At 38.9% G+C, this 22,500-nt stretch overlaps 2 protein-coding genes across 2 annotated transcripts in view; one reads left to right on the top strand and one right to left on the bottom strand.

Moving 5' to 3' along the window:
* The window catches only part of LOC138057318 (mitochondrial coenzyme A transporter SLC25A42-like), an 8,879-nt gene extending 3,490 nt beyond the window's left edge, over positions 1 to 5,389 (top strand). Inside the window, exons 3-5 of the mRNA XM_068903370.1 lie at positions 2,563 to 2,726; positions 3,297 to 3,413; positions 4,498 to 5,389. Coding sequence (XP_068759471.1) covers positions 2,563 to 2,726; positions 3,297 to 3,413; positions 4,498 to 4,981 — 765 coding nt within the window. The 3' untranslated portion in view covers positions 4,982 to 5,389. The remainder of the gene's footprint in view (positions 1 to 2,562; positions 2,727 to 3,296; positions 3,414 to 4,497) is intronic.
* Positions 5,390 to 10,207: 4,818 nt separating this feature from the next.
* The window catches only part of LOC138058106 (uncharacterized), a 13,329-nt gene continuing 1,036 nt past the window's right edge, over positions 10,208 to 22,500 (bottom strand). The window contains exons 2-9 of the mRNA XM_068903994.1: positions 21,016 to 21,116; positions 18,223 to 18,249; positions 16,987 to 17,112; positions 15,681 to 15,722; positions 14,900 to 15,007; positions 13,524 to 13,544; positions 12,187 to 12,306; positions 10,208 to 10,425 (exon numbers count right to left, since the gene is read on the bottom strand). Of these exons, the coding sequence (XP_068760095.1) occupies positions 10,391 to 10,425; positions 12,187 to 12,306; positions 13,524 to 13,544; positions 14,900 to 15,007; positions 15,681 to 15,722; positions 16,987 to 17,112; positions 18,223 to 18,249; positions 21,016 to 21,079 (543 nt within the window). The 5' untranslated portion in view covers positions 21,080 to 21,116 and the 3' untranslated portion in view covers positions 10,208 to 10,390. The remainder of the gene's footprint in view (positions 10,426 to 12,186; positions 12,307 to 13,523; positions 13,545 to 14,899; positions 15,008 to 15,680; positions 15,723 to 16,986; positions 17,113 to 18,222; positions 18,250 to 21,015; positions 21,117 to 22,500) is intronic.

The following is a 22,500-nucleotide window of genomic DNA, read 5'->3' as shown; positions in this document are numbered from 1 at the left end:
ACGGCCCGCTAATTTAGCCAATTACAGCGCGCGTACTATCTGAGAGATATAATAATGGTTCTTTCTGTTGTTGGTTAATTACATGCTCATTTATTATTTTATGGTATCAATATAATTTTATAGGTAGTTTTGTTTAGGCGTTGACAGGGTCAATCTTTTTTTTGGTGTAAAAATTTTCAAACCAGTTTGATTTTGATTTTTCTTTGTTTAATTAATATTCATTATCATAACCTGGTTTTAAACATTTTGAACAAATTGTCTGTTGCTCTTTCACTTTTTCCTAATAAAGCCCTTTATCATTATGGTATGTATAGTGTACACCACTGTGACAGTAATCATTTTAGTCTGTTGTTCAAGGCATATGTTGCTGTGTGAATTGTTTACAAGATTTGATACACCAGATTTGTTAAAAATTTTGCTGGTTTAAAAATGGAAAAAATCATGGCTGTTAAATATACTACAATGTACTTGATATGCCTACATTGCATGGTAATTGGGGAAGGTCAATCCTCAGAAATCCAATTCAGTGCATTCAAAACATGTGACAGTAAATGAATTTCTGGCACTCAGCTTGAATTGTTTTAATAACAAAGGATTCCACTCCAATAACTAGTTGTTTACAAAGTCGGAAACAAACAGGATAACGAAAAGAACACTTACAAAACAAGTTAAGGCTTAAAATTCCGTGACTGATCGCTACATGTCACATGAATTGGGGGGGAGGGGGGGATAAATTATAATAGTTAAGAAAAAATACAGGGAAAAAGCACGACAGTCATGGTTTGTTTCAGCGAAAAGACTGGCATTGTTATTAATGAACATAGAATTATATTTTTAAAATGAAAATGTTCTTACAGGAGAATATGTTGTAGTTCAATTTGCACTTTGGTACAATTTGTTTTTGAACTGGTACAAAATATATTGAACTGGTACAATTTTAATTTGTACTGGTGCAAAAACAGTGAAAATAGTTTAATGTTTGTTGAACACAAAGAACACACTTCATCTTCATTTATAACAGCTGTTTGCCATTCATTTTAATACTTAGTTCAAGAGGTTACTGAAATAAGGTTTGCTGAGCATTCAGAGCAGGACAGAAATAGCAAGACTTGTTGGAAATACTTAACAGTCTGGTTTGACCAAGAATAACATGAGTGATTTTAAGCACTAATTTACACAATTTAAGCCTAAACAATTGTTCTAGAATGGTTAGCTTTTATTTACAGTCATGATGTACTAAACAGAAACGTTAAGAATTTATTTTAAAGCCTGTTCATTTAGTGTATGTGATGACAAGGGCTAAGGATTGCTTTTTGGCTTATCATCAAGTTACCATGAGTGTACCAGTCCTGCTGTCCCCTGGAAAATAAGGGGGGATGGAACTGTGAAAGAAAGGGGGGTTGGATAGAGGTGATGGGGAAGATGAGGGAGGGGTAGGAATGTAGAACATGTTCTTTTTTAGACCCCCTAAAAACCACACCCCTGTTTTTTAACTACACCCCAAAAGAATGAAAATCCCTTTTTTAGACAGTTGATAAAAATAAACCAGTACAATTAAAATTGTACCAGTTCAAACTATTTTGTACCAGTTCAATATATTCTGTACCAGTTCAGAAAAAATTGTACCAAGGGAACAAATTGTACTACAACAATAATTATTCATGGCATTGTTACTTAAAGGGGTAATGACCTGTTTTAGAGTAACTGTTAAAGAAAAAATTATCAATGGAAACCCAACCAAATCTTTGTTTCCAATTTGTGAAATTACAAAAAATATAGTACTATAATTTTTTTTCCCAAGAATCTTGTTAATTTTCCAAAGCTATTCTTCTTCTTAGGCTGAGGAAGGAGAAGATAAAAATGAAATGAATTGACATTTCAAACAGTTGGTGTAGTGTTAAAACTTTAGACTGTGATCTGGACTGTGATAGCTTCTCCTCACGAATGTTTTAAGTTGAACTCAGTTTCAGCCAAAAAACAGTTTAATTTGTCCATAGCTGACTGCCCCTTTAATGCTTAGAAACAAATTTAATGTAGAATCGAATGCGCTTTATCTATTTTGTTTGGGTTTAAATGTACAAGGGTTCTTAACTATCAAAAGTAACCTTTTGCTGGCAAAATAGACATAGCCAGGGGTATGCCCTCTTTTCTGTTTAGTCCAGCTATTCCCTGGGTTTTGTACAGTTGGTTTCATTGGTTTTGTCAGTTGGTTAGTTTCTCTTGTCCATATTTATGTGGTGTGCAACATGTCTTCTCCGCTCAGTCCAATCATTTGCCAGCACTATTGCATCTTCCCATGAGATGTCACGTCATCTCTTTAATAGTGTTGTTGAGTAGCACATACAGTAGTTCGTTTTTTTTCTGATTGCTTAACCACCTTCTAGTTTTCAAAACACAGCCTTCTTCTGTAAAACATTGTGACATTACTACTGAGCATTAATATGTATCACATGAAGCATTGTGTATGAGTTAAGTCAGGAAAACTTGTATCGCTTTGATGTATCCCTTCATTAATATTTGTTGATATATTTTTCCTGTTTCTCTCTGTATTGTAATTTTTAGGGAGCTGTTGGTGTTCTACGACAGACGTATTTGGAAAATGGTTTCCTTGGTCTTTTTCGTGGAAATAGCGCAACTATGGCTCGTGTCATTCCTTATGCTTCACTACAATTCACAGCTCATGAACAATTTAAAATGCTGCTCAGAAAAGATAGAAGCACAAATGGGTAAGTGAGTACAATGTAGAAGAATAAAAACTGCTGCCATAAAATTGTTGTATTTATCAGTAGCAGTGGGTACTTTTTTACTGATTGGGACATCAATAATGAAAAATGTCTGCTAGGCATTTGCCCTTTTATTTGAAACTGCAACAGGTGCAGTCTCTGTCCTTTTCTCTCGGAATTCTTTTAACACAGTTTTTTAGGACCTTTAATGATTAAATCATGTTATTTTGGACAAATTGATACTGATGTGTACGTCATTATTTTATATAAGCCATTGACTCCTCAGGTTCCTAGGACGCCCTGAGTTGACAAGGAAAATTGTGTGGCATTAGACAGAGTAAAATCTGTTAAGTCTCACTCCCAGGAGACAATGGGTTAATTAACGAAAGGGACATGATTTTTGACTGGCACCCCAAGATGCCCCCACTTCACGAGAAAAATCTTGTGGCATTAGACATTGTAAAATCTGTCTCACTCCCAGGGATCACTGGGATCACTGGGTGTTAAATCAAGTACTTCATCAGGATAATGTATTATTGCACAACTGATGATTTTATATGGCTTTTGTTTTAGACCATTGCCACCTGTTCGCCGTTTTTTAGCTGGATCCCTAGCAGGCATTACTGCTGCTTCGTGCACCTATCCTCTAGACATGATCCGTGCCAGATTAGCCATCACACAGAAAAACAGGTAAGATCTGACATTTTGTTCATTTTATTGAAATGTAGTCAGATACAGCAGCCAGTGCAAGCAAGGAGAAAACTAGTTGACACTGAGAGGTGATTAATTGCTGGACCTAATATTGATTTGGAGAAGTCTCTCTCTGGGTACCCCATGGACAGTTCTCTCCTGTTTTTGGAAAGAAATTTGTACAGCTGTAGTATTTACAGCAAGTGCGTGTATTGAGGCTATATAAACCAGAAATTGCTGCATACGAAGTGTAATTGCAGATCTATTTATAAAACTGATAAGGTACTTTTGCATGGTTTAATTTTAGTACGGAAATCTCTCTTTGTATACCCCAGGAGGTGTCAAATTTGTCACTTTATTGTTGGACTGGCCTTGTGCCCAGAGGGTGCCTTGGTGGATTGTATCAGATAACGTTAACTACGATTCTCAGTTTAGTGCGCCACTAGGAAGTTTTGTGAAAAAGTTTAAACGTTTGAGTTCCCATGTTGTCAAAGGCAACTTGCTTTGTTTCCAAGAGTAACTTTTTGGGCCTTGACATTAGGAGTGATGAAGCCCGCCAAAATCTACAAAAGTTAACGGTTAAATAAAACTGGTGACCGTTACTAGTTAAATACTTACACTTGCGCTTTACAAGTTGATGATGATGATGATGATGATGATGATGATGATGATGATGATTATCATTAACATTAACATTAACATTAACATTAACATTAACATTAACATTAACATTAACATTATAACATTAACATTATCATTATCATTATTATTAAATAACGTCAAAACCCGAAAAGTTTTCCGTGAAAACTAAGTAAGTTGCCCTTGATAATATGGTAACTTTAACGCTGAAACTTTGTCAGTGTTTTGTCACCAAACAAACCTAATGTCAAAACATAATCTTGATTCAAGTTACCCGATAAGTTTCTGTTGATGGTTTGATATGTTTTCCTTTTTGTTTTTGTTTTTTTGTTGTTGTTTTTTTGCATTTGACAGCAATATGCCGGGAAGTTTTTAAGAACCTTCTTGCAAAAATAAACACCCTTGTTCCAAGGGCTAATAAGCACCTTTTACACACTTTTTCCAGATACACCGGCCTGGCAAACATTGTGGCAAAAATTTACAGAGAAGAAGGCTTTTTAGCTTACTACAGGGGCTTAGTTCCCACTCTGTTTGGTATTGTACCATATGCTGGAATAAGCTTCTTTACATACGAGTCTCTGAAAAAAGTCTACTTTGATTCTGTGCACGATGCCAAGAAGCTACACCCACTCCACAGACTTTTTTTTGGTGCTTGCGCTGGACTCCTTGGTCAGTCTGCCACGTACCCCTTGGAAATCATTCGGCGGCGAATGCAAACCAATGGAATATCAGGACCAGCAATTCCAGAATATCAAAGAATGTGGGCCACTGCAAAATATGTTGTTAGCACAGAGGGAGTGAAAAAGGGCCTCTATAAGGGGTTAACAATGAACTGGATAAAAGGACCCATTGCAGTGGGAGTTAGCTTTACAACTTTTGATTTGCTGCATGGTTTCCTTCAGAAGAATTTTATCGAAATTGAAAATTAGTGACATTGACATGAATCAGCAGTGCAGGGATTTTATGAATTTAGATCAATGTTGAGGAGACAAAGTGGAAGCATCGCAGAGGCTGGGTCAGTAAGTGCACCTAACTAAAGGATTGGCGAGAAGACATAGATTTTGCGAGAAATTAAATGACGAGATTAAGAAACGGTTACAGCTTGTGAGTAGGCCCACAATTTTTCGCGGCAACGCAACTTATTCGAAGAACGGAACCTCGACTCCTACACAAGCGATCGTGAGCCAAATACACTGGGTGGCTTCTTTCCGACCTCAGTCTTCTATTGGCTGCGCCGCCACAGCGTCTTCATTATCAGCATTTCTTTTTTGAGTACCGGAGATGTTTTCAACTATAATAATATAATAATTATTAATAAAAGTTTGAAGGTAATCTAACCGGCCATGAAGTGCTTGACTGGTTTTTGTGGGCATGGAAAATCGGAGTATGCGGAGAAAGGCTCGCAGCAGAGTGGAGCAACCAACGAACTCAAAAATTTGGTTTTATCAACGGAGTTGATAATGTAAATTGGCCACCGTACAGAGATTCTAAAAGCTGACGTTTCGAGCGTTAGCCTAGCCTGTTCCAGGCTCTTAGATAGTCGAGAAAACGAAAAGAACTGCGTGTGAAAAGCGAGTGAGGGCTTGGGTCGAGGCGAGGCGGGAGAGCCTGTAAGCATCTCTTTAAATTCTTCATTCCGCCCACTTTGCAAATAACCTTTCGCATGTCAAAATGTCAATGTCAAAGTGTTGAAAAAGGGCGGCATTGTGTGGTCCCACGCGAGTTCAAGCGCGATTCTTTTATTGTTGTTCAAAGGTGATGCGTTAATTCTCGCTTGTGCGAGTACGTTAACCAGAATTTAAGGCACTTTTAGGAAAATAACTTTACAAGCGAACGAAGGCATTGTCAAAGCAAACGGGAAACGAGTGTCAAGGAAATCACCGACGGGAGATTTAGCAAATTCGACCAAAAGACACGACCAGTTCGAAAGCTGCGAGTTTCCGACGCTCTGTTGACTTTTCCAAGGAAAACAGAAACCCGACCATTGAAGTTCCTGGCCTAGATGATAAGATGGTCTCATCAATAAACTTCAGCTCTGATGCATCAGGACAACCGATAATGAATGTGAAAGATTGATATTTCATGTGGATAGCTTCAATTGCATTTGCAGTATACAGACACGTAGCCATCACCTTCGCTTCCTGAAAATCGCTTGATCTTTTAAAGCTTTAAGACATACAACGGAAATACAAGCCTGTTTTCGGCAAATTTTTTTGGTTTTTTCTTTTTGCTCTCATTTTTTCGAAGGCGATGAAGGCAGAAATTTAATTGACCCTAGCTGGTGAATTGGAATACGCAGCCAAGTATTTGCATAAGAAAGAATAACAAAAAATATCGTTCGTCAGAGCGCCGTTGAATGCTAACAATTGTGGCGTACAGGGGACATAATATTTGTGTCAAATGCGAACTATATATCTTACCCGGTGATGTTATATTGTAAGCGGTGTGGAGAGATGTCGTATCACAACATTGAAGCGCTTTCGCAACGCGCGGCAGTAACTGAAAATTTATGCTTTTACCAAAACCAGTTGGAAGCATTGCAAACGGATCGTTTTTTCGACTTATTAAAGTTGAACAGACACAACTTTTGCTCGAATCTGAGGGCTTGTACGTTTGGGAATACTTTAAGACACTCGGCGACAGAGTTGACCTCTTTCTTTCGTGCTCCGCGCGTGAATCAAAATGATGACGAAAGTGTTGATGTAAACTGTCAAAATTGACCAATCAGAGGGTATACCAGGAGCTGGTATACCGGAATGAAGAATTTAAAGAGATGCTTACAGGCTCTCCCGCCTCGCCTCGACCCAAGCCCCCACTCGCTTTTCACACGCAGTTCTTTTCGTTTTCTCGACTATCTGAGAGCCTGGAACAGGCTAGCGTTAGCCCTTCGTCAGAGCGATTCGCCTGACGAAGGGCTAACGCTCGAAACGTCAGCTTTAAGAATCTCTGTACGGTGGCCAATTTACATTATCAACTCCGTTGATAAAACCAAATTTTTGTATACTACTTCCCCACCGACGCAGCACCACAGTTTCTTTGGAGACTACCCCTTCATTCAACGAACTCAACCCTTATAAGGCGTTGTATTCGAAGTCAATCCGGGCCCACATTGGTGGAAGCCGATTGCTCTTGCCGTAAGGCCAATCCTGCTGTTTTGATACCAAATGACTTGAAATGGTCAGGAGCATGTAAAATGGTCAGGTCGAAATGAAATGGTCTTGAAATGGTCAGGTCGCATGTAAGCTAAAACAAACACACATTAATTCGACTACCATCAGTTTATCTCTGAAGCAGAAGAATGTCGTGCCGTGGAGCTCGAAAGTCCCGAAACTGTACTGGCCATTTTCGCGTGTAACAATTCCCTCTGTATCTCCAGAACGGAGAGGGGATTTGAGTCGTCAAACTGTACAGGTAGTTTGCTTTTTGTTACCTTGAAAACATGTAAAAAGATCGGCTTTCCTGATCAAGCGGTTGGCAGGTTCACAAATGGCTTTTCTGGCCCGAATGTTGAGAAACGGGCCCCTGATTCCACCGAAAATCACTTTCTAGCCGTGTACATGTACCGCTATAACGTAGGGGCCAAGAATTTCTCCTTCGAGCTTGCAATAGCGCGTTCCTTTGGTCTCTTAGAAAATGGATCTTGAAATGTTTGCGGCGAATGACAAACCACCCTGCTAGCAGAGCCTTTCTTTTGCTTGCTCAATTTTGGCGTTGTCGAGAAAGGCTGCATGAATCGAGTAAGATCTTTATTGAGTATGCGCTGCATGTTGCCAGGATAGTGTCGAACCCAAGCCTATAGCTAATATGCCAGATCTCTCGGCCATCCTGGTTTTTCACGGTACAGCGGGCTCAATTATAACCATCGCTTTTATCGCTAAATGAATGCTCGCACTGGAAAAACTGGTTTAACGAGAGAAAGCAAGATTGACTAGTCCAGAAGTTCGGGCTGCGGTGGCTTCAAAGAGTTGACGCGATTCATGCGGCTCCTCCTTTTCTCCTCTTCGGTAAAGAAAAGGACGAAAGGAGGCTCTGCTCGCAGGGCGATGGCAAACATGAGGCTCATGAATTTACGTTTTGCCAAAAATTGAAGGAAGTTGTTTGATCAGTTCAGTTTGTTTTTTGCATGTTACCTGAAGATATGGTGCAACAGGGATGCCGTTCGCTTTGGTGCCTATTGACAGTAAAAATACTTTACGTTCTTTAATTGACGAGTATTTAAAGATGATTTATGATGGCCATAAAAAGGTCGAGATCGTTCTTAAACTTAATTGTACTTGAAGGAAGGACAGTGTAACGTTATTTCTGGGAAACAGTGGTAGATTTGTCATTTTGAAGATGTCTTGAAGGAGGAATTTTCTTAGCGTCATCCTTGGCACGTTTATAAAAAAATTTGAATTTTCTCGGGCCTTAAATTAATTAGCACGCCTTAGACTGGAGAAAATTAAACAAAATTCCCTTGACACACTATTTATTACCGTAACGCCTGCAATAAGGAATACAACATTTCAAATTTTCGATTGAAAAATACCCCAAAGGCACTTTGCAATGTTTCTATTCAATTTGTTCGTTTGTATTCATAAGTTTGCAAAAGAGGAGAACGAATTACCTTAATTCCTTAATATTATTATTATTATTATTATTATTATTATTATTATAACATATATTTTTTGCAATCATTGGAAAATAGTATCCACCGATAAGAGATCTATCTGGTGTTTAACGCTTTCTGTATACTTACAATAAAGTTGGATAAATTCTATTTATTTGTTGTGTTTCTTGTACTGTAAGGGTTTCTGCCGGTAAACTTTTCCCGTCGCAGTTTTTCCGCCCTTACCTTTGTCACTATCATCGAACTGATCTAATGTTTACTGTTCCAATCCAAAGTTGAAGTGCCTAATTTTAGCCCCACAACATGGATCATATTAAATGAGTGGTAGGGGCCATAGCCCTCCGTTTCCTCGGCTCGTAACTGAATGTCCTAGTGATTGTTTTATAATACTTGGAAGGAAAAGAAAATTATTCTCAACGCAGTTAGCCCGGCTTTGAAGTGTACAATAATTTGAAGACATTAGTTTGCCGAGAATTTGCCGAGAATGATTTCAGCAGGAAACTAAATTGCGGTAAAATGTATCTTACAGGCTTCCAGGGTAAGGTAAACAATAAAAACTGCGAAACTTCGTTTTTTACGTGGTACCTAAGATTTAATGGTAAGTATTTTTACTTTCGTTATCGTTTACGGGAGAATTCCATGAATCCTGAAATTTATACTCTTCGAGACTGCTTAGAAGGTCTATGTGGTCTCAACAAAGGATTGAAAACAAGAGAGAAAAATAACCTGTTTTTCCAATGGAAGATGATCCCTGGTTGGCTTTCCTTTTTCGAAGGAGAAAACAGACAACAATCTAATTAGCCAATATAAAAAATACCGCAATACTCTCTGTCCCTCCAAAATTTTGCGTATTAAAGCATTGTTTTTATTTTCTCTTGGGACTTATAATGGTCCCAAGAGAAACTGGAGGGACAATGAAAGAGTATTATGGTATTTATAAAAAACAAGGTGAGTGAGTCTCCTCACTATTCTGATTTTTGGATTTAATTTGAAAATTTTTGGTTAAGAGTAACCAAATAACAAAAGAAACTTGATTATGGGAATATTATTCAAGGAATATTAGATCAGGTTAAGGACCTGCTCTGAATTATTTTATAATTTTAGGTAAACTTTAATCGAATTCCTCTCTTTTCACTTTTCAAAGCTATAGTCAAGGATAAATACAACACTGAAAAACTTATCGCCTCTCGAAGAAACTTGAGCTTAAAAGAATTCAGGCGAAATGGACACCATTTGTCAGATTAAGTAGCTTGGCTGCTTTAATTTGTAAGGGAATGAGTGCTGTGGTATTTCCTTTCACTTGTTGGACGCTGTTTAGACGCATATCTGTATATTGATTAAATTTTTGCTGACCTTATCATTAACGAGAAATTATTATATAATTTTAATTGTAAGTTATTATAGGTAAGCATTGTAAAAGAAGGTATAGAGTTTTTGCACGGCAGCCCTGTCGCATGGCAGGAACAAGCTGGCGGTCTCAGAGGAAGCTGACAAGGTTCGATGACATTCCTTCTGCACGCTGCGCAGAAGATTAAATACTCAACAATATTCACTTCCGACAACAGCTTTATTTACCACATTGTTTACTTTTACATGACAATCACCTATTGCCGAAAGTTAGGTCAACTATCATCAATATATATCACTAAGTTTTCTGCGCCTGTTTGAATGTATCTTTTGTTGTAATCACTTGATTGGCGGTATCGGTTATCCAACGGCAGAACAGAGATCATGATCCTGAACCACTCCCAGCAGAAGGCGGCTCTGTTGTGAGAAGAGAGTAACATGGCGGCAATCATTTCAATGATAACTGATCAAAAAACCACGCTGACGTACAGCATCGTGACTGAAAACTCTAAAACTTTAATTTTAATTTATTTGAGTCACCATTAGCTTTAGGTCAAGTAATAGTCCTGGCAAGCAAATAGTTCGGTGGAAGGTTAATGACAGCTATCAATTTCTAAAAGGAATTCATATTTAATATTTTATTCCCTTAACTTTAGATTAGCTGAACAGAATTTAGCTCTTTAGAGAATCTTAATCCATTACTGACAAAGAGGAAAATGGCGATTGTGACTAAAACACCTCACGAGGGCATACGAGTAACATACGAGTACACAGGAGTACATGAGTAACATACGCGTAACAATTGATTACATACGAGTAACATACGAGTATTAAGCCTAAGCGCTCGTTTCAGTCATTAGGCCTAAGCACTCTTTTATCATTTTAGCTTTCAATTTACGGTTTGGTTAACTACACTTTTGACGAGATATGTTACTCGTATGTTATTCGTATGTACACGTGTGTACTCATATGTTACTCGTATGTACTCGTATGTTACTCGTATGTGCTCGTCACGATCGAAAATGGCTCGATCGAGGCTTTTTGTTGAATTTGTTCCGCCTTTGCCGCGCTTTGTATTTCCACTGATTTCTCACTGAATTAACCTGTAAGAATTAACGTATTTTCGTGCCAATTAGAATAGCTTTGTATTTAAAATACCGTATTGTTGTATTTTTAAGGTACCATTAAAATTTTAAAGTTATTCACAGGAAAAAATAACAGATTCCCATTTTTGGCTTTTTTAGGGTATTTAAAGAGTACCAACAAAAATCCCAAATTTGGAAGAGTGAGACAAGTCCCAATCAGGGAAGTTGGTTGGGAATTCCCTGGTTGGGACTTGTCTCACTTTGCCAAATTTGGGATTTTTATTGGTATTCTTCAAAATACCCTAAAATATCCAAAAATGGGAATCTGTTATTTTTTCCTGTGATTACGTTTTAATGTCAAGACACCTTACCATGAGGCAGCGTTTACACGAACGCGGTTTCACATCGACACGGGTTCATGACGTCGAAGCCGCGTCAAAATCGATGCGGTGTGGAATTGTTTACACGGAATCGTTTTCGCCAGAATATCGAAGTCCTAATGGTATAAGCGAGGGCTGCATAACGAGCTAAATTGAACAATGCAAATTTCGCGCCAAAATAGATGACGCTTCATAACTATGCATTCTTAGCTTTGGGTATTTTGTGAATAATGATCGCAGAGCAGATTGATAAGTAGTCGCAAAAAAAGGCTCCATTACATGACTCAAATGGTACAACAATGTGAAGCGAAATGGCATGGTGACGTTGTGTGTTTGACTATTTCCAAGCTTCTTTAATCATTTGCAACTGCCAGAAACCCATAAGGGTTGAAACGTGTAACGCGCGTTCACAGCTTCCGAATATTCAGTGCGAACTGATTGGTTGAATGTTTCAGTGCTAAGTACCATATTTGGAAACCCCTAGCTCTTGTTGTTCCAAATATGGTACTTAGCAAATTGAATATTCAGAAGCTTGTTTCCCAGCACACAAGGGGCCGTTACACGTTTCAACCCTTATGAGTTTCTGCAACTGCTTAATTTGGATTGCGGATATAAAAAACGCCTTCCGTCCCCTATAAAGTGGTGCGAAAACCGAAACCTGGAAAGACTTATTTTTTAGCGACAGGAACTTCTACAGGTTTACTTTCACTTACTACAAAAGTTGCACGTGGCCACGCAGTTTGTTTTCACGTAATGTTCGAGATAGGGTGAAGTTGTTCGGCACTTCCCATCGTCCATCAGCTCTTTGCAATTTTTTTCCTTATCCACGCATTCTAAAAAAAGACCACATTACCACTAGCAAAGGCATAACGTTATAATGTGCGGGCGATATTTTGTTTCTTGATAAAGTGCGCTTCTGTTTATCGTGCATGAAGGGGGTAGTTTCTAAAGAAACTGTGGTGCTGCGTCGGTGGGGAAGTAGTATACAAAAATTTGGTTTTATCAACGGAGTTGATAATGAAAATTGGCCACCGTACAGAGATTCTGTACGGTGGCCAATTTACATTATCAACTCCGTTGATAAAACCAAATTTTTGTTTATCATGCAGTTGTTTTGAGGGTTTGAACAACCCAATGCACTGACTGAGTCAGCGGTAGTTAAGCTTCACATTGCATCCGAGGGTCGGTTGCTCACGAAACCTGGTTAGCGCGAACCGTTGGTTAAGAGATGTTAAAACCTACAGGTTTCCACGGTATTTAACACCGGTTAGCGCTGACCATTCTTGGTTTGCACCCACGTGACACGGCGGCCATGTTGGTTGGTAATACAATACAATTTCTTTTCGCAGAATTTGCATAATAATAAAGTTTCGTTCCCAGCGGAGAGACAGGTTATTGTTCTTACCAACCAACATGGCCGCTGTGACGTCACATGCAAACCAAGAATACTTCGAGCAACTCGGGTCAGGTTGACAAAAAAGATTGGTTGACAATCACACATACACCCTGTGTCAAAAGGGCCGTCATTTTAATATTCTTTTGTTTACTTGCAAATTCGTCCTTGTTACCTCGTTCAAGGTTAAGAACGAGACAAAAAGGGCTGATTTGCAAGCAAACAACCGAATACTGTGATGGCGGCCATGCTGCTCTGGTTTAAATATTTTTGAATGTAGCAAAGGAGCCAACCGTCTAATGTCTTCAAGGGTGATGCAAAGTTATCACAGGAGTCCGTTTATATTCTACCAATTCACTATAAAAGGAAAGGATGCGTCTATTAATAGAAATTAGCGTCCTTTTCTGTCGTCTAATCAGCGGTCTTTTCTTTAGTCTCTCTATGAAAAAGGCGGTATGGTGGTAAGAGGCTAAATATTTTAAGATTTGATTTTAGTGGTGTGCGCAGGGCAAGTGCGATACTCCTGACCATCTGTTAAAACGTCGTTGACACGATAAAGGATAGGGCTTTTTCGTCGTCCGCAATAAAGTGCTAATTTTATCCAAAGATGTATTAAGCGTTGATCGAATCTATGCGTGTATTCGACCGCATACTTACCAGCATCGGTTGGTTTCTTACCTAAATATAAAAAAAAAATGCTCAACAAAGTACAGTTCGCATGTCAGACGTGAAGTCTAATTCTTTTTTTAAAGTCTTTTAAATCTACTTCGATGGTACATACGTCATGGTAAATTAAACGTTTGGCAGACTTTTCTGCTGATTCGAAGCGAGGCCAGAGAAGCTTTAAAATTTTGTGCCTGGATTTCTTTGATGGTGGAAAGGACCGCAAGGCCAGAACATGATGTTGTTAAAGGACTTCCTACATTTTCCCTTTTCCCTGTTTAGATCGTGGTTCCATTTCTTGTTTTATGACCTCTTTTCAATGATCAAGCCCCAATTGCTCACATGCAGATAATGTTATTTTGTGGATAAGTCACTATCCAACAGTTTCCATTTAACGCAGTACAAAGATTTCAGTTTTCTGTCAATATACAAGCTCCAAGCACATCTAAGTGAAGGCGTGTACGAGAACCTTGCCCAACACTTAATCTATACTATATATTTTATTCTCTGGATAGTAACTTATCCAGCGGATAAAGTTAACCAACCTTTGAAAAAGTTGATAAAGATCGAATTACCATCGTAAAAAATTTGGAACGCCTACGTTTTGAGCGTTAGCCTTTCGTCAGAGTGAATGGAAGAATTGTGGGTGTTGTTGGTTTATAAGAGGGTGTGGAGTAACTTTGTCATGGAATTAATGAACCCCCTCATCTCATTAATTTATTCACAAATTCATGTTACCATATTTCCACCAATGGCAAAGCTCCTCCATACCCTCATAAAAAAAAGACCAGCAACACCCAAAATTCTTTCATTCGCTCGAAACGTCGGCTTTTCAAATCTTTTACGGTGGTAATTCGACCTTTATCAACTCTTATCGATCTGAATTGAGTATATTCACAAATGGGCCTTTTTCGCGCGGCGGCCATATTGGCCATAGACAATAGATTTGGTATCCCGAGCCTCGAGTTGAAATGTTTGGGAATGAGTTTTTTCAATCCCTCGGGACTAAAGATGGCCGCCGTGTGATTAAGGTCCATTACAATTCCAGCGAGAAGATGACTTGTTTACTACTCTGTCTATAGTTGTGTTTCAAATTTCAGGCACATTCCTGTCAGTATTTGTGAATATATTTACTTCAGATTGAAGATAACCCTGTAAAAATGCGTCCTCGGTGTTTTTATTCAGCGGTCATGGAGAACTTGAAACTGGACACGTGCATTTTCAGACAAAAGAGAACTGAAAAAGGATGGGATCCAGACCATCTGTACGCATATCCAGCTCACTAAATATTACACTTATGTTGAATTAGGCGGGCGAGTAAAAAAATTGGAAGACATGATCACGGTCAGTTCAACAGGCAGTTTACTTACAAGTATTGCACGTGACTCCACAGAACACTTCCATGAAATTCTTGCTGGTTAAACATTGACCATTTTTCTTCCTCTCCTGACATTTCGAATCACGGTCACGGCAAAATGCTAACAATTAACAAGTCAAGATAGTGTAAGAGATATCAAAGCAGATAAACTGCTTAAGACATCGTTACACTGTCGAGTAACAAACATTCGCACCTTTTTTCTCCTTTTCATGAATGCATGGGCGGGCGGAAAACAGCATGAAAATCGCTATTAGCAAATTCTTCTCTATTGAAACTATTTCCCATCCTAGGCTAGATGATTTTGAGAACATTTTCGAAAGCACGAAATAATCTAGATGTTTCTTAAAGTCTTGTTCCATTTTCCAATTGGTTGAAATTGTACTCTTATCATTTTGTTTTTTCTGATGAACGAAATAAACAGATGACGTACTCGGCAAGGGTCCTCGGAGTCGTATCCAGACTTTTCCCCAAGTAGCAAAACAAAACAATAGGAGATTGGCACAATTGTCGCATTGCGGGAATGTTTGGATAGATTGTTCACAGAGGTGGCCAAATCGAGAGGACAATGTGATTCAAGGATTCCTCGAGCCACTTCGCGCCATTTTATTTTCGTGTTTATCTTTTTTTCTCTTTTTTTTATGGGAATCTTTATTTTAGCCATTTGTTTTTATCCTGTGCCAAAAAATGAAATAAACGGTACCTGGATTTTAAAGGGATGCTACAATTGAATAGAACCGAATTAAAAAAGAAAAACATGATTTGAAATTCGTTACCTTGAGGTGCTGGTGCTTTTGTGTTAGGATTTCGCGTGGTCTCTAAAAGGTAGGCAAAAATTAGCACTGAGATCTTTTTAGAAAGTGATAATAATAATAATAATAATAATAATAATAATAATAAATAAATAAATGAATAAATAAGGAAAGGAAGGAGACAATGAAGTATCCCCCGCTGAGGTAAGAAGTAAAGCAGCAGTTCCCGAGATGTTGTTACCCAACATAACATCATCATCGACGTCCTGGGAGGCTACTCGGAAGAAACTTATCGAAACGCAAAAGACCTGGTTGGAAGAAGAGTAAGAACAGTCTTGAATCAGATGCGAAAGTCAGTACTCTCCTACTCCATAAAAAAAATTGCCCGGGAGTGGAGGTTATCTAGTTTAGAGCAGCAGCTCATGACTCCTGTTGAGAGTTAAGTATAATTTTTTATTTCATTTTATACGTTACATTCAGCTGGTAGTAGTATTATTTATTGTTTTAAATTGTTACAGTTAATCTCTTTTAGACCAATAGGCTAAGCTTACACTCCCCGTGAGGCCAGTTATTTTTTCTATTATTTGCCCATTATGCACAGCTGCTGAATCTTGCTGGAGTCTTTCCCTGACATCAAACCACCGCCCGCGAGTAAAATCGTCTGGCATAAGACAAAGTAAAATCTATATAAGTGGCCACTGGGAGTTAAGCGTATAAGGGTTAAGGGTATAAGGATGAAAGCTAGGGTTTAAGCGTATAAGACTTTGCGAAGGATTCCGGCGGCGGTTCCCTGTAAACAAGCTCTCTTAATGGCTCTAATATACATGCCGTATTAATAATCTCTTTTAACTATTTTCCCAAACAGTTATATATAGTTCCTAACGCACCATATGTGAGACTGTCACCACCATTACTCTGCGCATTTTCCAAATTCATTTAAACTCCCGCTTGAGTTCTTGGTAGTAAACGTTCTCAATTTTTTCTTTCTCTTTGTTCTTATTCTGGTGTCAAGTGGACAAGCAACTTCAATTATCACACAATCCCGTTCTATCTTATCTGATACCCAATATCAGGCTTGTGGTGTTCAATCTTGTTGTCTGTCTGTATTTTGAAGTCCCACAGCAGTTTCCCGTTTTCTGAGATTCACAAATCGGTTTGTGGTTCTAGTAATTCTCGTCCCTCTCAAAGCCCAACTTTCCACACAGTCACCCCAGTAGGAGACGATTGCAGTTGAAAGTCATGTCAAAATGAGTTAAGATTTGAAGCGAATGACTGTGGTAAAAAAAGGGAAGGGAAATCAAGTAAGTAAATGTTACAAATTATGGAATACCTGGCAAGCATGGTAGTCCGCAGGTCTTTCTACATTTCCTTTCCATGAATTTTCTTACTTTGTCTGTGCAGTGTCCGACTGCTTTCCATCCGGGACATTTTTCAGGCAATTCGTCCTTATCACAAACTGTCATAAAGAAAAAGTGGGGTTTTTATTGACAATCGTAATGTGAATTGATAATCATAATGTGAGCTATCTGCATAGTCACGAAAATTATTTTCTTTGTACACCATTTTTTGCTTATATCTTTTAGTTGTTGTCTCAGTGTCATTTGTAGCCCGGGGAAGGGAGGGGAGGGGGATTCATGTGAAAGGGGCGGGGATTCTCGTCCTCTCGCTCAGGGTTGTATATTTCAGATTTTGGTCTCAATATTTTAATGTTTTAAATATGGTCTCTTTTAGGAGTCAAAAACACTGTCTTGCACGCCCAGATTGGTCTCCTTTCGGGGCATTTTTTATGCAAGGGCCAGCATTCCCCCCCCCCCCCCCTTCCCTGGGATTTGTAGTCCATTAGTATTAATGTTAATTGGCCTGTACCGTATGAGTGTTAATTCAGTTAATTCCTCAGCGCATAGCGTATTTCCTATCAATGTCGGAAAAGGAGAATGTCATGTGCTTTGCAAAAAGAAGGCGAACAGAAAGAGTATTTGAGAAGAAAAGTCAAAGTGGTTGACAGGAGAAAACGGTGACATTTCACTAGAAAAAGCAGTAGCAGGAACCAACCATAACTTTTACGGCAAAACTCCTTTGTCGCTAGAGGCGAGAAGCTTGAAAGGCAATAGCGGTAAGGCGGAGAGAAGAAGCAGAAAAGCTAGTGATATATGACAGGCAAAGAATAGTTTCCAAGTTAGTGGCAACGTGAACGTTTGCCTTGGTAACGCCTTGGATTAGAAAGTCTGGAAAAACACTTGTCGACATCGAAATGAACGTTATTTATCCTTTTAGAAATTACTACTGAGTTTAGAATTAGCTTTTTTCCCTGGTATTTCCTTTTTTTAGAATTCTTCATTAATCAAACTCTCGCATTTGTTGCCAACGTGTGTTTAGGGATAATTGTGTAATGTGGCTGGGGTTTTCGGTTGTTGTTCGGCTGCTCTAGTCGTGCCCAGTCCTCTTTGTGAAGTTACACTGGTTAGGGCCCAAACCCATGCACCCCGATTGTACATTTTGTGACGAATTCATTACAGAGATCAATAACTAAGCGCCAAGTATTTCAAAGGTTTTCGGTTGAGCTTACCAGTATCATTCACAGCGTCTGCAGCTCCTATAGGAAAAATCAACAGATAAAAAGCAATTAAAAACAAGGAGACGTAACCTCTGCACAACTCAAGAAAGCGAGTTCAGTGAGATATTTTCTATATTTCTAGACTGATTTGAACAAAGAAGAAACAAGATGTGACTTTTTCATTCAGCGGGAAACACCGTGGAATGATCCGCCAAATTGTCTTGAATCAAGCACGCTATCTGAGGGCAAACTAACTGGTAACTTCTGAAAGGTTTTAGGTTTTAATGCCTCAAAAGTAACCCTCGGTCATCTCTTTTGCAACCTGCTCACTATTTAGTCCGTCAAGGTCAAAGTGAAGATTCCTGAAGTTTCGTCTCTTTCGTACAATGAAATGCTAACAAGTAAGTAATTTTCCAACAAGCGTTCAAGGTGGCAACGAAAATGTCTTCAGCAAACCATTTTTGTTGACTTTTAACGGGGCAGAAGCCTTTTCAGAAATAAGATATCGATATAACTTTTGACATATTTTTGAAGCAGAAAGAAGGTCGGTAGCTCCTTTAAGAGTACTTCATTGGGACAGAGAAACAGCATTTTTACTTGCATTTACGGTCTGTCAGATATTATTTCATAGTATTCAAGACAGCAAATTTTAATGTTAAGCCTTTTAACAAAAGCATTGTAGCTCAGAAAATTATCATCTATCATCACCCAGTAAATCCCCAATAAATTTAACATCTGCGTTGAACATGTACTGTAGAAAAATGGTCGATTTTCTATTCTTATCAAAGAATTACACTAGCTCTTTGAAGTTTACCTCATGCAGCACATTCAAGTTTTCTATCATTTCCTTTAAAAATGGTTGGCATATGCCAAGTCACGATTGAGAAATATCTTGCCGATTTAAGTTAGTTTTACAAACAGGGTGCCCTGCGTGGCACTTTAAATAATAATCGAATACACTCTTCCACTTCCGTTTGTTATCTAGCTTCAAGTTCTTTTGAACCCACTTTGTTTTCAAGGAAGTTTTGAAACTTTGGCACAGTCGGTTAGTGCGCGGCCTTAGTGCAAGAGGTCCCAAGTTTCGATTCCCGGATCTGACATCCTTGTTTCGACTTCTTTCCTTCAGTGTAGCTTAAGTAGCTTTAAATACCCTTAAAACGGATCACTGATGGAGAAGGGGGAGTAAAATGAGAGCAACGTCGACCTCAGGCTTGTCAGTTGAATTACTGTTACGAGTTATCGACATTAAATATGGTCGCTTTGCTTTACTTTAAATCAATCATTTTAAGTCCGCCTTTGTCATAATCATTTCAGTACTTTTAATTTTGTTGCCTTTACTTCCCCATGCATAGAAAATCGTATAGCAAAGAAAGATGTTATTGGCTTGCCAATAAAAGTTTTATGCATCTCAATAATTAAGATTTATAATGCATGCATAATTATGCACTCAGCAAAGTGTGACGCGGTCATTCCTAGGGAGGAGCAATTAATAAGTATCCCCTATAGGGAATTTGTTGCATTCCGAGAAAGCGCGGTAAATATTCATTCGCTTTTCAAGCTCGACTGATCTGGTTGTCAAACTTTTTCACCCTCCTCCCCATTGCCAGGTTCCACTATTTCTTTCTTTCTTTCTTTCTTTCTTTCTTTCTTTCTTTTTCTCAGTTGGTGCGCTTTCAGATCCCCACCTTTGCTGGGCGTGCGATCAATTCTTTAAGTTTGTGTTGTAATATTTTCATTGTAATATTAAACCGGCTATGTGCTAAGGCACATAGCCAGATTTTTTCAAGTGGTCTGTCTGTTTTTCTCCACCCCGCAAACCGAGCTCAACATTTTGGCGTCTCACTCAACCTCATTTATATTGAGAGGCATAATTAATTTTTGTAGTATACCCTTGGTGGTAGGAAGTGCAACTTAACCTTCCGCTAATCTCCGTTCCCGCACTCCTAATTACCTCAGAGATGTAATAAATATCTTACTAACCTCTTTTCCTCCGTCCGTCCTGTAAGTTACGGAACCTAGTTTTGTCTCGTTGATTTATGGCCGCACTCATAAATCAACGGGAAAAAACATAGTCCGTAACTAACATTATCTTTTTCTCAGTGCGCGAGCGGGCGGAATTCTGCGAATCCTGCAATCTGATTGACTCTGGAAGCGGGAGGAATGTTTCTATCTTGCCCGCCAACCCGGGCGGAATCCTTGTCCTGGTTGCGTGAGCTTGTTTGATGACCTTAAATTTCCATTTTTTGACATCGAATCCGTTTACATACAGAAGCAAGTAAGTGTTTCAAAACCGATTTTTATTTGACAAGAGGCGTGGAAATAGAATTCAAGTAAAAATATTTCTCTTTGAAACATTCCGTTTGTAAGTCGCTTACTGTATTCGCTATCAAGCTCAGTACGAGTCAACAATTTAAAAACTGATTTCAGAGAGGAAGAGAGAGAGAGAGGAAAAAAAATTAATAAGTTATTCACCAGCTAGGGGTCGGTCCGTATAGCGAAAAACTGTGACCTCGGTCACAGTTTTTCGCTATACGCACCTCCCAGATGGCAAATAACATATCAGTGTACGGACCTCGAACTCGGTTAGTAAGAGGTATGTATTCCATTCATGGGATCGTAGGTAAAGGTCTTTTGCGTGGTTGCTATGAACTTTTGTCTACTGAACTCTACAAGGGGTCGTGACATATTAGCATTCTATCGCAGCCACAGTTTTGCCATCTCAGGTGTTTTTTGTCCACTGCAATTCATCGCGTACTCCTGATGTATTTACAGAATTTGTAACTGAGATAAGACCAAACTTCTTACCGTACTTTAAAGACAAAAGGACACACAGCACTCCAAGAACTGCAACAAGAGGCTTAGTTACCATGTTGAACTTGTTTGGGCCGATTTGATTGACAGGTCTCCTACATTTTTAAAAATACATTTATGTTACTAGGAATGTTCTTACTAATTACCCTTTTCTACATTGAAGCAGTGCCCCCTCTTTTACAATTTTGCAGACATTCTGAAATTGTTTCTCGTGCATTTGTCTAACTACGCTTCACAAAGTTGATATCGAGGGCAGGGTTTTTCTGCCCACGCGATAAAACAAGTTTCCCCGTTCTTTTGTAGAACTGTCATTTCCATTACGATTTTTGGTACGATAACCACAAAGGCAAGCAAGTTGGAGCGAGGCGTACAATTTAACTTGCTTTTGTTTTGTCAGGACTGCAAGAATCTAGGACTTTCTTCCCGGAACAATTAATAGGCAATTTAAGTACTCCACGTTCTGGGGCCAGGGACAGTAACCGAAGTCACCTATTTTCCCTTTAAACTTGTTTATATTACCACACTCACATTTCCAAGTATCTTTTTACCATTAGAGACGATTCATTTTATTTAAATCTGCGAAATACCATAGTCCTGACATGGCGTGCAAAAGCCTCGCTTGCTTAATTGAAGTTTTTCTCCAGTTTCAGATCACGTCTACCCCAATGCCACTATAATTTTCCACAAATTGTCGTAACTGCATAAAACGTGACAGGTTTATTGGCCAAATTAATCACAAACAGGCTCAGCCTAGTCCCTAGGTGTTCTCAGCTCGGTCAAACCCAACTGTAAGCGGTGACGTCACCGAGAGAGACTCGCCGAGAACGCGGTTCTCTCGCCCACTCTTTCCCAGACTTCGCGTGGACATGGGGCAAGAGGGAACGCCTAGGGACTAGGCTGAATTGGGCTACAAATTGTTTTTAAATTTGTTAAAATCCTCGCTCAGTTTGGTATTGCCCCACTGGTGTTGAGACTGCCAAAGGTTGAAATCTAAAGGTTCAGAATGCAAGGCTTAATTTCTAAACAACAAGAAGAAGAAACTGGAATGCTGTCTCAGTGACAGAGTAAAAAAAGAATATTTGGTTTTAGTATATACTAAAACAGTGGATAGTGTTGAACGCGCGCGCTGATTGGCTACTCAAACTCCGGATATTCACCTCTGAGCAATTCGAGCGGAATTTGTGACCGAAAATGTTGTAATCTTTGCAGGAATAAATGAGTTAAAATCATCTTTTTGTGCTATATTATCTCACCGTTTTAGTATATCCTAAAACAACTATTCACCTCAGTGTCAGTGGCTAGTGGTGGATATTTACCTAGCCACCTCGACCTCAGTGAATAGTTGCTAATTACAGGAGCCTCCATATGCAGTAGATCTTTGAGTCAACCTTTGCCCGTATCTTTCTATTTTTAGAACGAACCCTTGAGCAGGAGACATGCATTTACGCAAATTTCCATCAATTTGCAAGATTTAAATAC

This window comes from Montipora capricornis, chromosome 7 (assembly GCF_036669925.1).
Source record: "Montipora capricornis isolate CH-2021 chromosome 7, ASM3666992v2, whole genome shotgun sequence".
NCBI lineage: Eukaryota > Metazoa > Cnidaria > Anthozoa > Scleractinia > Acroporidae > Montipora > Montipora capricornis.
This window is presented reverse-complemented; position numbering and strand designations above follow the sequence as displayed.